We start from the raw sequence: 16,647 nt of genomic DNA on the forward strand, positions 1-16,647 counted from the left end.
GCCAGTGCAGCCAAAGATAAAATTAATTAATTAAAAAAACACCAGCCATGATGCCCATTTCACAAACAAGAACACAAAGGCTCAGATTTGCTCTAGAACTGATAAAGCTATCTACCTGATAGGTGGCCTTACCTAGATGAAAACTTAGCTCTTCTGAACCAAGCCTAGTATATGTCTTCCCGCCTTGGCCTATGGCTCCACGGTGGTCACTCACTCGTAGTTTCCATATTTTGTCCCAAATATATAAAAACTTGGGCAGAAATTGTTTTTTTCTGTAACCCTGTCCTCTCCTTCAGTCGAGCCTAGTATGTTTCACTATCTACGTGACATCTCCACTTGCACCTGTCACAGGCATCTTAAAGTTAACAAGTTCAAAACTGAACTCTTGATAGTCTCCTACCCCAGACCCTACACTTTCCATCTCACAAACTCCACACACCATTCAGCTGCTTAAGCCACACACTGGGACTCATCCTTGACTCCTCCCTTTCCTTCTTATCCACCCAACTCCCAAAGCCATCCATTAGCACCTCCTGAAAGATCAATATCCCCAAAACACACTCTAGGCCTCTCTGCTTCTTGCATCCTGCTGTCACTGCCTCTTCCTTGAAAGTGAAAGTGGAAGTCGATCAGTTTTGTCTGACTCTTTGCGACCCCATGGACTAGTCCATGGAATTCTCCAGGTCAGAATACTGGAGTGGGTAGCCTTTCCCATCTCCAGGGGATCTTCCTAACCCAGGGATCAAACCCAGGTTTCCCACATTGCAGGTGGATTCTTGACCAGTGGAGCCACAAGGGAAGCCCTTGGACAACTACAAAATCCTCTTAACTGGTGTTCTGTCTCCTCCCTTCATTATATTCTCCATCTTCAGAAGACAGTGTGATCTTTTAAAAACAGAAATCAGATGTCACTTCCCTATTTCAGTGCATTCCTGTAGCACTGAAATTATATCCATACACCATACTGTGGCCGAGCCAACACTGCAGGATATAGCTCCTGCTGCTTCTCCAGGATTGATTCCTGCCCCTCTTCCACACTCCCACTGGGTTACAGGATCACTGGCCTTCTCTCTGTTCCCTGAATATATCACCCTCCACCTTTTGTTTCAGGGCCTTGGCACATGCTGTTCCCATTTCCTGGAAGTTTCTTTCATTCACTTTTCTAATGGCTGACTCCTCGTCCTTTGGTTTTCAACTCAAATGGCACATCCTGGAGGTGTTATTTGTCACACATTCTCAATATACTCCATGGTGGCTCAGACGGTAAAGAATCTGCCTGCAGTGTGGGAGACCTGGGTTTGATCCCTGGGTCGGGATGATCTCCTGGAGAAGGGAATGGCAACCACTCCAGTATTCATGCCAGAGAATTCCATGGACAGAGAAGCCTGGCAGGCTACAGTCCATGGGGTCACAAAGAGTTAACTGGACATGACTGAGTCACTAACACTTTCATTTTTTTTCCTCCATGCACATGAGACCCAGGGCCCAAGGTGAGTGAAAGACTTCAGCTCTCCCAGCTTCTTCTGTGGCTGAGCGCAGACATTTTACCTAGGCTCTCACCCTCAGATGCAATGCACCTGCCTGAGACTTTAAGGTGGAAATGGGCAACGTGAGGAAATGAGGAACCAAGGAGACTCTGGCTTCTGGAGAGACTGTAATGGGAGCAACTGGCTTTTCAAGGAAACAAGAGTGGAGCTTGGAGCACTAGTCCCCACTACTATCGGTCGGTGCCGTCATTCTTGGCGGCACGGCCTCTGAAACTAGTGCCCTGGCCCATCCCGGGGAACCGCGTACCACTAATACTCTTTATTATACTCTTCCTGTTTAAAGCAGCTGGACTAGCTTCCACTGCTTGCAAATAAGAACTATGATGATGACTCCTTATAAAGGTCTTATTTGACTATTCTCCCATATTTATTAAGTGAACAAGTGACTCAGTCTCTAATAGGTAGGAGCCCTTATTTATAGCCGAGCCTCACAGGGGAAGCCAGATACATAGTTAGATGCTTTTTCATTCCCACTCTGCAAATTCGCAACATGAAGTTGGCGTAGGGCAGACCACAGGGTAAGACTTAAAACCTGCTGCTCGTCCGTTCAACTGTGGACTCCCAGACAGATTGCTGCCACTGAAAAGCACATTTTGAACACAGCCAACTATCTCCCCGAGCAGATGGGAAAGCGTGTCTGCTAAAAACAAGAGAGAAGCTCTGTCCCCACAGTGGAATTCGATGACTCCCTCCATTCTGGTTTGCCCAGTGAAACTTCAGCTGCTTTTAAGGTTGGAAAGCTTTTGATTATTTCTATTTCTGAGGCAGAAAATGGACTCTCTTAGCTGGGTTTCTGAAATAACTGTCGGAAGATTTTATGTATTCCAGTACAAAGAAAATACATTTGCTTGACACAGTTGTGACAGGCAGTGCAAAAACACTGAATAATATTTTGTTCTCAGTCTGGGAGTGACAGCTGTCCCTCCACAGTGCCTGTTCTGTCTTACTTCTGGAGGCTGACATTTATACCATGCATGCATGCTCAGTTGTACTCCTTGTGACTCTTTGTGACCCCATAGACTGTAGCCTGCCAGGCTCCTCTGTCTATGGAAATTTCCAGGCAAGAATAATGGAGTGGGTTGTCATTTCCTACTCCAGGGGATCTTCCCAACTCAGGGATTGAACCTGTCTCCTGTGTCTCCCACATCGGCAGGCAGATTTTTTACCACTGAGCCACCTGGGAAGCCTCCTGACATTTATAGAGCAGTGAGACCTGGGTTCGATCCCTGGGTTGGGAAGATTCCCTGGAGGAGAGCATGGCAACCCACTCCAGTATTCTTGCCTGGAGAATTCCCATGAACAGAGGAGTCTAGCAGGCTACAGTCCATGGGGGCGCAAAGAGTCAGACACAGCTGAGTGACTAAACACATTATATGCTAAGCAGAGGGATGAGTTTACATAGACGACCTCCTCTGTGAAGTCAAGAGATAATTGTTGAGTATCTTCTTTGTGCTGTCTATTCCAGGAGCTTGAGATAGAAGAGGGATAAAGGAAAAGAGGTCCTGTTCTCATAGAGTTTATATTCTAATACGGGGAAACAGATACTGAACAACATATAAATCCTGCAGGAAGAATAGCAGGGGGCTTCCCTGGCAGTCCAGTGGTTAAGACTCTGCATTTCCAATGCAGGAGGTGAGAGTTTGATCCCTATTGAGGAACTAGGGATCCCACATGCCATGCAGATAAGAAAAAAAGAAAACGAATAGCAGAGCATGATCATAGGCAATATGATAACAGAGAGTGATTGGGGGGCCAGGGACACTGCTAAGGTAATGACAGAAAATTGGAATCTGAAGGGCAAGAAGGAGTCAGCCCTTTCCCTCAGGAACCCTGAGGGAAGCACGTTCCAGGTAAAGGTGACGGCTGGTGACTCAACTGGACACAGGGCTGGAGTGTCCCAGAGGCAGAAGGAAGTGCAGCGAGGGAATGGAAGTGAGGAGGCAGGAGAGAGAGGTGGAGGTGGCTGAATTCTGCAGAGCAATTCAGGCTGGGTTCGGCGGACTGGGGGCACTGGAGAAGCTGGTGCTGTTTAAGCCAGGAACAACCTCAGCCAACGTGTGTCTGAAAGAGGTCACTCTGGTCGCTGTGTGGAGAGCAGCTGGGGCTAAGAGTGAAAGAACAGAACTCAGGAAGAGGCTACGGCCACGGGCCAGGAGAGGGCTGTCACGTGGGCTGGGAGTCAGGGCTCCTCTCCCCAGGCCCCTGCTTTGCTAAGCTGAGGGCCTTCTGGGAAGGCTAACAGGGCAGTTGGAGAGACCAGATGAGTCCTGAGCGTGGCCAGGGTACGGAGGGAGATTTGGGCGTTACTGGCATACGGGAAGCCAGCAGACCGTGCTCGCTTCGGCAGCATATACACTAAAGTTGGAACAATACAGAGAAGCTTAGCATGGGCCCTGCGCAAGGATGACATGCAAATTCATGAAGCATTCCATATTTTTCAGACATAAAGAACAGACTTTTGGACTCAGTGGGAGAAGAAGAGGGTGGGTGGGATGATTTGAGAGAATAGATAGCATTGAAACATATACATCACCATATGTAAAATAGACTGCCAGTGGGAGTTTGATATATGACGCAGGGCACCCAAAGCCGGTGCTCTGTGACAGCCTGAAGGAAGGGTGGGGAGGGAGGAGGGTGTTCAGGATGGAGGGGACACATGAATGCCTATGGCCGCTTCATATTGATGTATGGCAAAAATCATCACAATATAGTAATTATCGTCCAATTAAAATAAATAAATGCATTAAAAAAAAAAGAAAAGAAAGTCACCAGACCAGACGAAATCACCCGGAAAGGATATCTAGATATAGGCGGAAGGGGCCAGGACAGAGCTGACTGATGAGATGGGGAGCTAGCCAGAAAAACAAAAGGGAGGGCAGCCAGCCGGAGAGGAAGACACTCAAAAAGTCTGATAACAAAGAAGCGAAGCTAAAAGAAAAAAAAAAGGATTTCAAGGAGATGAGAGCAACCAGCCATATGAAAACAGACCAGAAGAGAGAACAGACTAGGGGCCAGACCAAGTTGGCCAGAGCAGGTGCAGAGGAGCACAGGGGGCAGGAACCATGGGGTGGCTGAGAAAGAGATGTGGGGGCAGATGAGGCTTTCCAGAAATTCTGTGGGACAAGCAGCAAGAAACAGGGGTGCAGAGACAAAGTGGGTTTTCTCTGTAAAGGCAAGAGATGCCAGAGGACTGTTCAACGATGGGAGCGAACCAACAGACCACAGTCGGGGTGGGGCTGAGGGGGGAACGATGCTGCAAAAAGGATGGTGCCAAGTGCAGGAGTGGAAGCTGTGGGCTGAGGTCCAAGCACAAGGGTGAGAGCCCTTCCTCCTAGACAGCAGACTGCGAGGGCAGAGACGGGGGCAGGTGGCCTCGGGGCAGGCAGGCAGGCGAGGGCCTTCCTACTGCTGCTGCTGCTTTTTTTTTTATTTTTTATTTTTCTGGTTAGGCCCTGTGGCAGGCATGCAGGATCTCAGTTCCAGGGATCGAACGCCTGCCCCTTCTGAGGCCTGGAAGGCTGAGAAGGGAGGATGGTATTTAGGGTCGGTGAGGACAGGATAATGTAATTAGATTTGTGTTTTGAAAAACTTGCATTAGAGCCTGAGGCAGACGGGAGCGTCCTGCAGTAGTGAAGGGAGCTCAAACTGGGGTGTTGGAAGTGGAAGGCAGAGAGGTGGTGGCGCCCGGCACTACATAGGAGGGAAGAGGAACCAGGAGGAGAGGGGCAAGGAGGTGTCGGGAGGATGTCCAGGCTATAGGATGAGATGAGGCTCACCAGGGAGGAGAAGATATAAAGATACGTGCCCTGCAGCCTACACTGGAAGATGACTTCCTTTCCTTTCTCCTCCCAGTCCCGGCACTTCCAGCTGCCCTTTAGCGTCCCCACTCATCCCTGCAGACCTGAGGACCCAGATCCAGGGCCCCTCCCTGAGGTGACGGGGCAAGGAGTGCACAGATGTGCAACCAGCCGGAAGTCGCTGAAGCTTAGGGGGCTCTGAGGGGTCTGGGTGTGGACCTCACACTTACGTGATGACAGCAGGTCCTCCTGTTCTGAGTGCCCTTCCAGACGGAGTACTTCCTAGCAGTGAGGAAAGACATGCCTCTTCCTAGGGAAGAGGGGAAAAAGTAGTTCATCAGTTCCGTCTTGTCTTGAGGGTGACACCAGAGCAGGAGCTCTGAGCAGGAGCCCCCTCCCTGGAGGCCATGAAAGTTAGAGGATCACTCATTCAGGTCTGAGTCCTGGGACTTCATGGACTGTAGCCCGCCAGGCTACTCTGGCCATGGGATTCTCCAGGCAAGAATACTGGAGTGGGTAGCCATTCCCTTCTCCAGGGATCTTCCCTCCACCCAGGGATTGAATCCTGGTCTCCCTAATTGCAGGTAGATTCTTCCTGAGTCATCAGGGAAGCCCTGGAGGCTACAACAACAGCAAGAGGACTGGCATCAGGCAACCCAGGGCCTCTCTGTCATTCTACCTGCTGAGCGACCTCACCTCGGGCAAATTACCTCACATTTGATCCTGTGAAACAGGTGTGAATACTAACTACTTCAAAGGGCTGATGAGCCAATTAAAGGAAATAATGTCTGCAGAGGGTAAACAGGGTAAGCACTCAACTCACAAGAAAAAAAAAATTGGCTTTAAAAGACAAAAACTCAGAACCTTGCAAATTTGAAATGAATAAATCTTGAACTAAACACTTAAGAGTAACAACCTATCAAATTCTTAAGGTGTTAAATTTAATATTCACTGAAATGTCATTAAATGTGAAGACAATTTCCAGGTTAGATTTTTTTTTTCTTTTTACTTTGAAATTCCTGGGTGTCCACGAGGTCTGCTGGAAGCTAGTTGAGGGTACGTGAAGAGTGAGCCTTGAGAGAGAACCAGGTCGGAGGATGTCAATATCAAGGTCCCTCCCTGCCCAGACTAGGGGCTTCCCAGGTGGCCCTAGTGGTAAAGAACCTGCCTGCCAATGCAGGTTAGACATAAGAGACAACGGTTCGATCCCTGGGTCAGGAAAATCCCTTGGAGAAGGAAATGGCAACCCACTCCAGTATTCTTGCCTGGAGAATCCCGTGGACAGAGAAGCCTGGAGGGCTACAGTCCATGGGGTCGCACAGAGTCGGACACGACCGCACAGCAACTGTCTGGACTAGGTGGGAGCCGGATGTGGCAGCGGGCACTGGGGATGGCAGTCCCTAGCTGGTACCTTACCCTTCAATCTTCTTCTCTGTAACATTAATTCTTCTCTCCGGAACCTCTCTGGATCCAGTTTTGAGTAGTCCCAGCTGTTATAGCTGTGTGGGCAAGGATATATACCTAAGAAGGAGTTAACAGTGATCATGAAAACTGCTGCAGAAGAGGAAGGGAGGCAGGAAGCAGAAGAGTGAGGCCCCTGAGATACCCCTACTGGTCCTGGGGGGACCGGGCTTCCAGCATGAGCCCAACCCCATGCCGGCCTTACAGCCTGCCATGAGCCACTTCCTCTCCGTGAGACTGGTTTCTTCATTTGGAGAATGGAGATGTGAGGCCAACCCTGCCCTCCTGACAGTGTGAGGATCAGATCACACCACAGACGTGTGAACCTGCTACGTGCTATGTAGGTGTGAAGGCACTGTCACTGTTTTTCCTGTCTATCTCCTTTGCTCTTATTGGAACTCCTTGAAGGCAGGGGCTGGGTCCAATTCATCTCTGCACCTCTAGGGCTTAGTTTTGGACCTGGCACACGATAAACAGACACTTAGTAAAGCTTCGTTCAACATATTATTATACTTTGTTCAATACCAGAAATGGCTTTGCCAGAAATGGCTTTGCCTGAAATGTCGAATGGTGAGGCTTAGGGGGCTGATACCTTTCTTTTAAGGAAACCATGTGTTTCAGAGTCTTGATTTCTTGGGAGTCTGAATTCTCAGACAGTACAGAAATTCCACTGCCTCCTTCAGTTCTTTGATTTAGGAAGGAAAAGCCCAAAAATTACTTAAAAAAATTCAAGCCCTTATACTAAGCTCCGGTCTCCACTGGACAAAGTAAGCAGACAGGAGGCTTATTACTCGGGGTCAGCTGGGGAAGGAGGCACAGCCTTGGACAGAAAAGGGAATAGGAAAAAAGACCAGAAAGGACGGAGTCAGAATGGGAGGTGAGGTGGTGTAGTGGTCAAAGACTCAGCTTCCCAGTGGCAGGGCCTGGATCTGAATGCCTGCTCTCAGCGCTGCATGTGTTAAAAGGACTGGGAATCATGTGAGGTGAAGGACGTGTTAACTAATCTGCTTGTGGTAAAAACGTCACAAAATATACATGCATCAAATCTTCACACTGTCCACCTTAGACTTCCACAATGTCATATGTCAATTATATCTCAATAAAGCTGGGGGAAATTTTTTTCCCTGACACGAATGACTCAGGGGGCCTAGACTACTTATAAAACAATGCAGCTGATGCTAACCATCTGCTTCCCTGGAATTTTGGTACATGATAGACAGAGGTGCCTACATGAGCAGCCCCCAATAAAAACCTTGGGCACTGTTTCTCTAATGGGTGTCTGGGCAGAACCATCACACAAGTGTGGCTACATGTTCACTGCTTCAGGATGAGGGGCTCTGCATCAATGGGAGGAGGAAGCCTGCATGTGAATTCCTTCAAACTCTGCCCGTCTGTCCCCTTAGGATCTGGTTATGTATCCTCACTCCATTGCAATAAATCTTAGCTATAAATACAACTGTAAGCTGACATCTGTGAGTTCGACCACATCTCCTGACGTGGAAGTGATCCTCAACACAGGAGGAAATGTATAAAGTGCTTACTTAGCACAGCACTCAGTCCACTGGGGACGTCTCAGCTTTCAATGATTTTAGGAGATACCTGGGTTGAGATAGGGCGAGTGAGGAAGGAGACTGAAAAATAGTTGAAAAGCAAACATCGAACTGGCACTGTGGTGTGCTGCAGGGAGAGAGAGAGACACAACCCTTGGTCACGTGGGGACACACTGGGGGAGGAAGGTAGGGCTGTCTGGCCAGCACATGGCAGGGGGTTCCTGGGTCCACCCACCTATAGCACATGGTTGACTGGCAGGACTGTGCTGAAACCTGCTGCCTGCAGATGCAGCCAGGGACAAAGGGGGACGAGGACTGTCTCAGACTGCTTGAGGAAGCAGGCTCATGGGTACTCCTTGGGCTCTAACTGCACACTTCACTTTCCTGATTGTCAAGGAGAGAAAAGGACAACTGCCTCAGTGAGGAGGGGTGATGGCAAACAGGAACCTACCCAGGCTCGGGTGGAAGACGTGTATCTGGAACGGCTTTCCCAGGAGAAAGCAGCCCCCTCTCACCTGAAATCCACAGGCTCATCGTGTTACAGATGTCGGACTTGAACTCATGTGTGTTGAACCAGGACTGAGGGAAGCAGCAGCAGAAGCTGGTGTACAGGGCTTTACTCAGAAGCGATGGCAACCTCTAGGGGGCAAGCGGAGCCCAGGGGAGTGTTCTGGACATTTCCACACCCAGAAAAGAGCCCCTGACTTCAGAAAGGACCTGTGATAAAACGCTCTACCTGACACAGTGCTACCTTCCTGATCACATGCTTAGCATGCGTGCTAAGTTGCTTCAGTTGTGTCTGACTCTCTGCGAGCCTGTGGACTGTAGCCCGCCAGGCTCCTCTGTCCATGGGATTCTACAGGCAAAATACTGGAGTGGGTTGCCATGCCCTCCTCCAGGAGATCCTCCCAAGTCAGGGATCGAATCCACATCTCTTACGTCTCCTGCATTGGAAAGCGGGTTCTTTACCACTAGTGCCACTTGGGAAGTCCCACGAGGGGAGCGATTTCCATCTGCAGTTGCCACATATCTAGGTGGACCCCTTACCCTAGGTGGGGACCACACCTCAAACATCGTGCTGTGTTGGCCAGCAAACTTCCTCTCCTCCAGCTCCTCTGCACATGGTCTGTAGCTCAGCCCTTTCTACCACCTGGTCCAAGAGTAGCTCAAAGATGACAAGTACATTTGACATACCCATCTTGCTCCATCCCAGAGATAATATTAAGTCTTAGTTTTTTCACATGCACAAGTAGTACTGTTGTTTCTTTTCAGCTGTGCTTAGGCTCAAATTATACGTCTATATCTAGCTTTATTCATTTAACATCATAACATAAATACTTCCCCAGGTTATTATAAACTCTTTGGAATGTTTTTTCCAAAAGTGACCTTCATAATATTTTGTGAGTGGCCATTTCAAAATTTACTTAAACATGACAATACCTTGATAAATGATCCCAAAAATGTCCAAAAAAATCATATCGTCATGTTTCTAAGACTTTGCATTACAAATTATGCAGAGTAATTATATTTATTTATGAAGTTAGCTCAGTGTCTGGCACATATTAGGCAGTTAAAAATTTGTTGAATGCATGAATGAAAGCAGCTTTTATTATTTATTAGGTTATGACTTGCATTAGATGGTACAATAATAGCAATCATAGCAGCTATTATATATTCGTCACCCATCAAGTGCTGGGTGATATGTCACATGTCTTACAAACACAATCTCATTTAATCCTTAGGACAACTTGGTGAGAGAGGCATTATTAATATTATCCCCATTTTATGGATGATGAAACTGAGACACAGACAGCCTAAGTGACTTGTTAAACAGACGCTTTATCAGTATAAGTGCCTTTCAGCACATCTGTATCAATTCATTTTCCACTCAGACTGTCCAAGGGAAATCCCGATATCCTTCATAATCCTGGGAGTGACACTTTTTAATCTACGCAATCTAGCAGGTAAAAAGGGAATCGAATGATTATTGTTTTAATTTATATTTTTAATTGTTGTCAAAGATGAACTTTTTTCCCATTTGTATTTCTTCCCTAGTGAATTTTTGGTTTATGTACTTTGTCCATTGGTCCATTTTTCCTACTGATTTGTAAGACTTCTTTATGTTGTGTGGGATATATGCTACCAGTATGTTTGCATAATTTCTCATTTGCCTCTTTGCAATAATTTAAAGAATTTATATATTAATAGTTAAATCACTCTTTTATGGTTATTCCTTTGGGGTCATATTTAGAAAGTCCTTCCCCATACTCAAATCCTCAAATCATATAAATGTTCACTTATATTTTCTTCTAGCAACCCTTTTAGTGTTCACACACACACACACACACACACACACACACATACATGCTGTTGTTCAGTCACTAAGTCGTGTCCAACTCTTTGTGGCCCCATGGACTATAGTCTACCAGGCTCCTCTGTCCATGGGATTACCCAGGCAAGAATACTGGAGTGATTTGCCATTTCCTTCTCCAGGGGGTCTTCCCGACCCGGGGACTGAACCCATGTCTTCTGCTTGGCAGGTGGATTCTTTAACACTGAGCCACCTGGGAAGCCCATATATATATACATACACACACATATATAAAGTATATATGTATATTCATAATTTTGAAATTACATATTTAAATGCTATAGAAATAAATGAAATAGAGAAGGAAGTTTCTTCTAACTTCATTCCCCAAGTTTTCCTGGGTCAGGAAGATCCCTTGGAGAAGGGAATAGCAACTCACTCCAGTATTCTTGGCTAGAGAATCCCATGGACTGAGGGGTCTGGTGGGTGACAGTCCATGGGGTCAAAACAGTCAGATAAACTGAGCAACTAACACTTTCACTTTCATTCCCTAGAGATGAACATGGCTATGAGTTCAGCAAATATTTTTCCAGACTTTTTTTCCCCACTCATAGGCACACATATATATACATATACATGGAGTTGTATACTTTGCTTTGTTTTTCACTTAAAATATATCATTATATCTTCCCAATCGGTATATATAGAGCTATCTTATTTTTTGTAACTGCTGCCTTACAAGTCAGTATATGAAACTATCAGGCTTCCCAGGTGGCTCAGTGGGTAAAGAATCTGCCTGCAATGCAGGAGATGCAGGAGACGTGGGTTTAATCCCTGAGATGGGAAGATTCCCTTAGAGGAGGGCATGGCAATCCACTCCAGTATTCTTTCCTGGAGAATCCCAAGGACAGAGGAGCCTGGCAGGCTACAGTCCATAGAGTTGCAAAGAGACAGACTCGACTGAAGCAACTTAGCATGGAACAGGCATGCATATGAAGATACCACAACTTAGTTATTACTTTCTTATGGAAAGAATGTTAAGGGCATTAACTTGGCACGAGCAGTAAATAGCTATCTAATATGATTTGTTTTTCCTAAATAGTGGTTGATGCTCACTTTTAAGAGAGCCTCTTCGTAGTGGGTCCTGGATTCACAAAACAAAAGAAAAGCATAGTTCTGGGCTATCCGGTCGAACAGCTTGCTCTGGACGTCCTTCTTTGGCTACCAGGAATACAAATAGAGAAGGAATGACAAGAATTACTTCTTCAAACAGTCAAGGGCTGAGAACCTTCTGTGTTTCTCTTATTTTTAGGAATCTTATTTGCAAGGTATTTAACCTCATATTATTTATGAAATGCTATACTAATTTGCTTTAGGATCTACAGAACATGTACAGAGAGGCAGGCTGTTGAGAAAAGCGCCCTAAACTCTGAGCCAGGAGGTCCTGACTTTGCTCTCTGCCCTGCCCTTGACCAGCCACGTGACAGGGGCCAGTTCCTAAAGCTCGGGGTTGCTGCAGGCATGGTGCAATGTTTCCAGCCCAAGGTGTCTGGAGAAGGCATGGGTGGGGAAGGATGAGGGTGACAGATGAGGCGTGGTCCATGGGTGGTCTGTGGAATCGGGGGGCTGATAGCCCATGTTAAAGAGGCTGGGGTTTTTTTTTTTTTTTTTTTAAAAAAAGAGGCTGGGGTTTGTCCCACAGAAAAATAAGCAAGGAAGAGAAGCAACCAGATTTGTATTTACCTGGTACCTTTCATGAAAGATCCACCAGAAGCTATCCAGCCATATAGCTCTTAGAGAAGGGGAAGAGAGAAACTTCTCTAATTCTCTACCTGAACAGAAAGACTGGAAAAGAAACAAAATTCATGTTATTATTGCTTATTTACTTATTTATTCTTTGAAATTTACCTGGAGCTACAGCCAGATTCATAATCATCTCCACTCAAACCCTTCCTTTCCGCCCACGTTCCATGGCTTGTTATTGTTATTAATCACACCATCTCCCTGCCAATCATCTTTGGAGTCAACATACTTTGGGGTCAACTTAGAAAAAAAAAAACCAAAAACCTAGAGCCTGTTATACAGAGTGAAGTAAGCCAGAAAGAGAAAAACAAATACCATATATGAATGTGTATATATGGAATCTGGAAAAATGGTATTGATGAGCCTATTTGCAGGGCAGGAATAGAGACACAAGGGTAGAGAACAGACGTGTGGGTACAGAGGGGTAGGGAGAAGACGGCACGAGCCGAGAGAGTAGCACTGACATGTGTACACTCCCGTGTGTAAGATTGGGAGTGGGAAGCTGCTATATAATACAGTGGGCTCGGCTCAGTGCTCTGTGACAACCTGAAGGGGCGGGAGGTGGGGGGGCGGGGAGGCTCAAGAAGGAGGGGAACATTTGCCATGGATCTTGCGCTGGCCCATGCCATTATTTCCTTATCTCACTTTTTCACCATCTATCTCTGTGGTTGCTGCTGAATGATGAAACTGTTATCCCCAATTGATAGAAGAGGGAAGTGAGGACTGAAAAGTTAGAATTCTTGCCTAAGCTTATACAGACAGGGAGGCTCAAAAGCAGGCAGCCTGGGTCTTCCCTGGTGCTTCCAATAGGGGGGCGCGGGTTCAATCCCTGGTTGGGGAACTAAGAATCCCACATGCCACATATCGCGGCCAAAAAAGAAAAAAAGAAAAGCAAAAAGCAGGCAGCCTGGCCCCAGAGATACTGCACGGGCTGCCTTTCCTCCTACCACTTGGAGGAACAGGGTGTGTCCTGGATGCACAGGGTAAGAATTCCTGGCTGTCCCTTCAAGCCTACAGAAGCTGAAGGCACAGTGCATAAGCAAGCCACCCTTGGTAGCAAAGAGCGCTCTGAGACCTGCTCCTGGTTTTGTCCTCTCTGCCATTTCTCACGTCTCCTTGGAGAGGCAGGACAGTCAGAGGGGTGGAGAGCACAGACTGACACTGCGGATTCTCATCCAGCTCTTAACACTAATTAGCTGCAGGGTCCTGACCAATGGTACTGAATCTGTCTGTGCTCATCTGGGAAATGGAGATGGTGGTGATGACAGTCCTGACCTCCAGAACGGCTGTGAGGGTTCAATGAGTGAACTCATGGTCTAGGCGTGACCACTGGGTTCTCTGAGCCAGATTTAAAGCTGGTGGCTGAGGGCAGACGGAGGGGATGGAGGAGAAGATTTGAGGAGGCAAGTACATTTGGCCTGGCCCCCGAGCAGGATGGAAGAGGGTCCTTTTAAAGGCAGGGCACAAATCTGTCTTGGGTTTCCTGGGAGCCAAAGAAAAGCAGGACCCAGCATCAGATATAAGAGTAAAACCATTCCAGGGAATGCAGTTTTTCTGCATTTCTGCATTCAGGATTAAGGTCTAAGGAAAACACTTCCCAGGGGACCTGAGAAATGGGACATTAGTTAGCACAGCAGTCACCATCCTGGGGGCACCCACACAGCACGTGGAATGAGAGTTCAGGTTCCAGAGAGGGCCAGTGGGCCTGTCAGGGGTACAAGGATGGGCAGAAGGTGGCACAGGAACAGTGGATCCATGGAACACACCATCCATTTTCCATGTTTTTCCTCCTCTTTTAAATTTCAGAAAAAGGAGGAAGAAAAAACTACAATCTCGTATACCTGAAACTAACACAACATTGTAAATCAACTACTTGTCACTCAGAGAATGCTGGTGATATCTCTGAATGGTTTCACCCCAGATTTTCCTGTAGGCTGACATAATAACATTGTACTCCAGAGTTTTACGTACTGATGTTTTTCATGTAACGTCATTTAACGTCATAGCATAGTATGTTAAAATACACTCTTTATAAATACTCATTAGAGCGGCAAACCAAAAATGACTGCACTGTTGTTCTATCATTAAACTTTTCTAATAACATTGATAATAAAACAATCATTTTCTGAGAAGTTATGCCTTTCTATGTGCCGTGTTGTGTGCTTATGTACATTATTTAATTTTACAATAATACTTCAAGGTAGAGGCTACTGTTATTGCTATTCACAGAAGAATAAATGGGAGCACAGACAGCTACTTAATCACCAAGATGTACTTCCTTCCAGGTCCTTGTTATCACAAAAACCATGTAGTGAACTTTATTTTTACACTGTCCTGGAGAGAATGTGATGCTGTGAGTGTCTGCTGCTCCTTCACCTCTTTGCTAAAGAAGGCAGGGGATCCAGGACCTGATCCCAGGGTGACTACTGCCTGCCCTGGGGACCAGCACCTGGTGAAAGGCAGCCATCCGCTTAGTGAGCACAGTCCATGCTGGAGCCTGGCACTGGAAATCCAGCAAACACCACTGTCATCCTGGGCAGTGACTGGCCTAAACAGATCACTGCTCTTAGGAAGTCAGCATGCAAGATGTAACAGAGGTAGAGAGACAGCCTGAAAGAGGGCAGCAGGGAAAAAAATCATGAAGAGGAGGAAGAGAAGGCAGAGAAAGGCTAGGGAGAGAGGGAGGAGGGACAGCGCGAGATGGGGGTGTGGTTTGAAGCAGTGAGAAGCTGGGCGCCAGGAATGGCGGGGGTAGCTAGTTAGGAGCTGAGGGGTCACTGGTCACAGCTGTTGTGGGGACCCTGGTGCTGTGCAGTTGTGAGGGGCACTGACGCACAGCTGGAAGATGGCTGAGACAATTTTCTGGGCCTCCTCCCCTCTCAACCCCTGCTGACAACCATCCCCCAGCTCCTGAGGGGCCAGCATTGTCTGACACACACACACAGGTTCTTCTGGGCCTCAGAATACTCCCTTTCCTCCTTCCCTGAGGCTCACCTGGGAAAGAATCTGCCTGCAATGCGGGAGACCTGGGTTCGATCCCTGGGTTGGGAAGATCCTTTGGAGAAGGGAATGGCTACCCACTCTAGTATTCTGGCCTGGAGAATTCCAGGAACTTTAAAATCCGTGGGGTTGCAAAGAATTGGACACGACTGAGTGACCTTCACTTTTACTTTTCTCCTTCCTAAGGAACCCGGCTCTCCAAGCTGGTGACTCACCTCAAGGGGTATCCATGGGGCACGGGAAGTAAATATTCTAACTACTGTCTAATTAAGAAAAAAATTAAGGTTACCCATATACAACCTAGTGACTGACAACAGAACACATGCATCATTAATCAGCATATATCACAAGGGTGTGACCTCAAAATGCTACACTAATAGGTCATGCGGTCAGCATGGTTAGGAGCCCAGAGCACTGGGAGAAAGGATGTCGGTTTCGTCGTTGGTCTAATCTCAGCTCAGTCACTTGCAAACTCTGTGGCCCTCAGCAACTTACCTGCCCGGCTCAGATCCCTGGGGTATAAGACTGGGACAGTGGTGTGCCCCATGCAGGCAGACGCCCCAGAGCGCTCTCTCTTCTTACCTTGCCGCTAAGGGGGTTTTTCTCAGCCAGGATCACGTTGCCCACCAAGTCACAGAAGTCCACCCCATTTGGAAGATTGTTGGGCCTAGAGTCGTCAAAGGATGGGTACTGGTACAGCTCCGCCAGGAGATTTTTATCGGCTGTTTTCTAAACACAAAAACAGGATATGAAAATGGGGTCCCTTATTTTGACAGTTTAAAACAACACAATATCTTCTTTTTATCATGGAGACAATATTAGTAATCTTAGAGGATGTTGAAGAAAATGAGAGTGTGTGCGTGATCTCAGCAGTCCTCATCCAACAGCTATTTACAATATTTCGACTTTTCCTTTCAGGCTTTGAGCACATGTATACAAATACGTATGCGTTACTTCAATCATTTTACGATATATATATATGCACACACACTTTTATGTCTTGCTTTATCCCCTTGGATTTTTCACATTGCCTCACTGTCTTCAAATTTATCATTTAAAGTAGTATATCTTGTTAAGATGTGCTATAATTTAATTAACTACTCACAGATGAGTTCAAATAAATATTATTTATTACTAACTGGGACCATATGCTTCACCCATTTGAGCTTATTTACTTG

At 46.8% G+C, this 16,647-nt stretch overlaps 1 protein-coding gene and 1 non-coding gene across 2 annotated transcripts in view; one reads left to right on the top strand and one right to left on the bottom strand.

The window, feature by feature from the left end:
• The window catches only part of FAM227A (family with sequence similarity 227 member A), a 51,784-nt gene that overhangs the window by 21,483 nt on the left and 13,654 nt on the right, over positions 1-16,647 (bottom strand). Inside the window, exons 6-11 of the mRNA XM_065923798.1 lie at positions 16,052-16,198; positions 12,410-12,511; positions 11,783-11,887; positions 8,871-8,994; positions 6,761-6,865; positions 5,575-5,654 (exon numbers count right to left, since the gene is read on the bottom strand). Coding sequence (XP_065779870.1) covers positions 5,575-5,654; positions 6,761-6,865; positions 8,871-8,994; positions 11,783-11,887; positions 12,410-12,511; positions 16,052-16,198 — 663 coding nt within the window. The remainder of the gene's footprint in view (positions 1-5,574; positions 5,655-6,760; positions 6,866-8,870; positions 8,995-11,782; positions 11,888-12,409; positions 12,512-16,051; positions 16,199-16,647) is intronic.
• Positions 3,879-3,985, top strand: LOC136156707 (U6 spliceosomal RNA). The gene has a single exon (XR_010661194.1). It is a non-coding gene; the product is annotated as a U6 spliceosomal RNA (small nuclear RNA).

The sequence above is a fragment of the Muntiacus reevesi genome, chromosome 1 (genome assembly GCF_963930625.1).
Source record: "Muntiacus reevesi chromosome 1, mMunRee1.1, whole genome shotgun sequence".
In the NCBI taxonomy this organism is placed as follows: domain Eukaryota; kingdom Metazoa; phylum Chordata; class Mammalia; order Artiodactyla; family Cervidae; genus Muntiacus; species Muntiacus reevesi.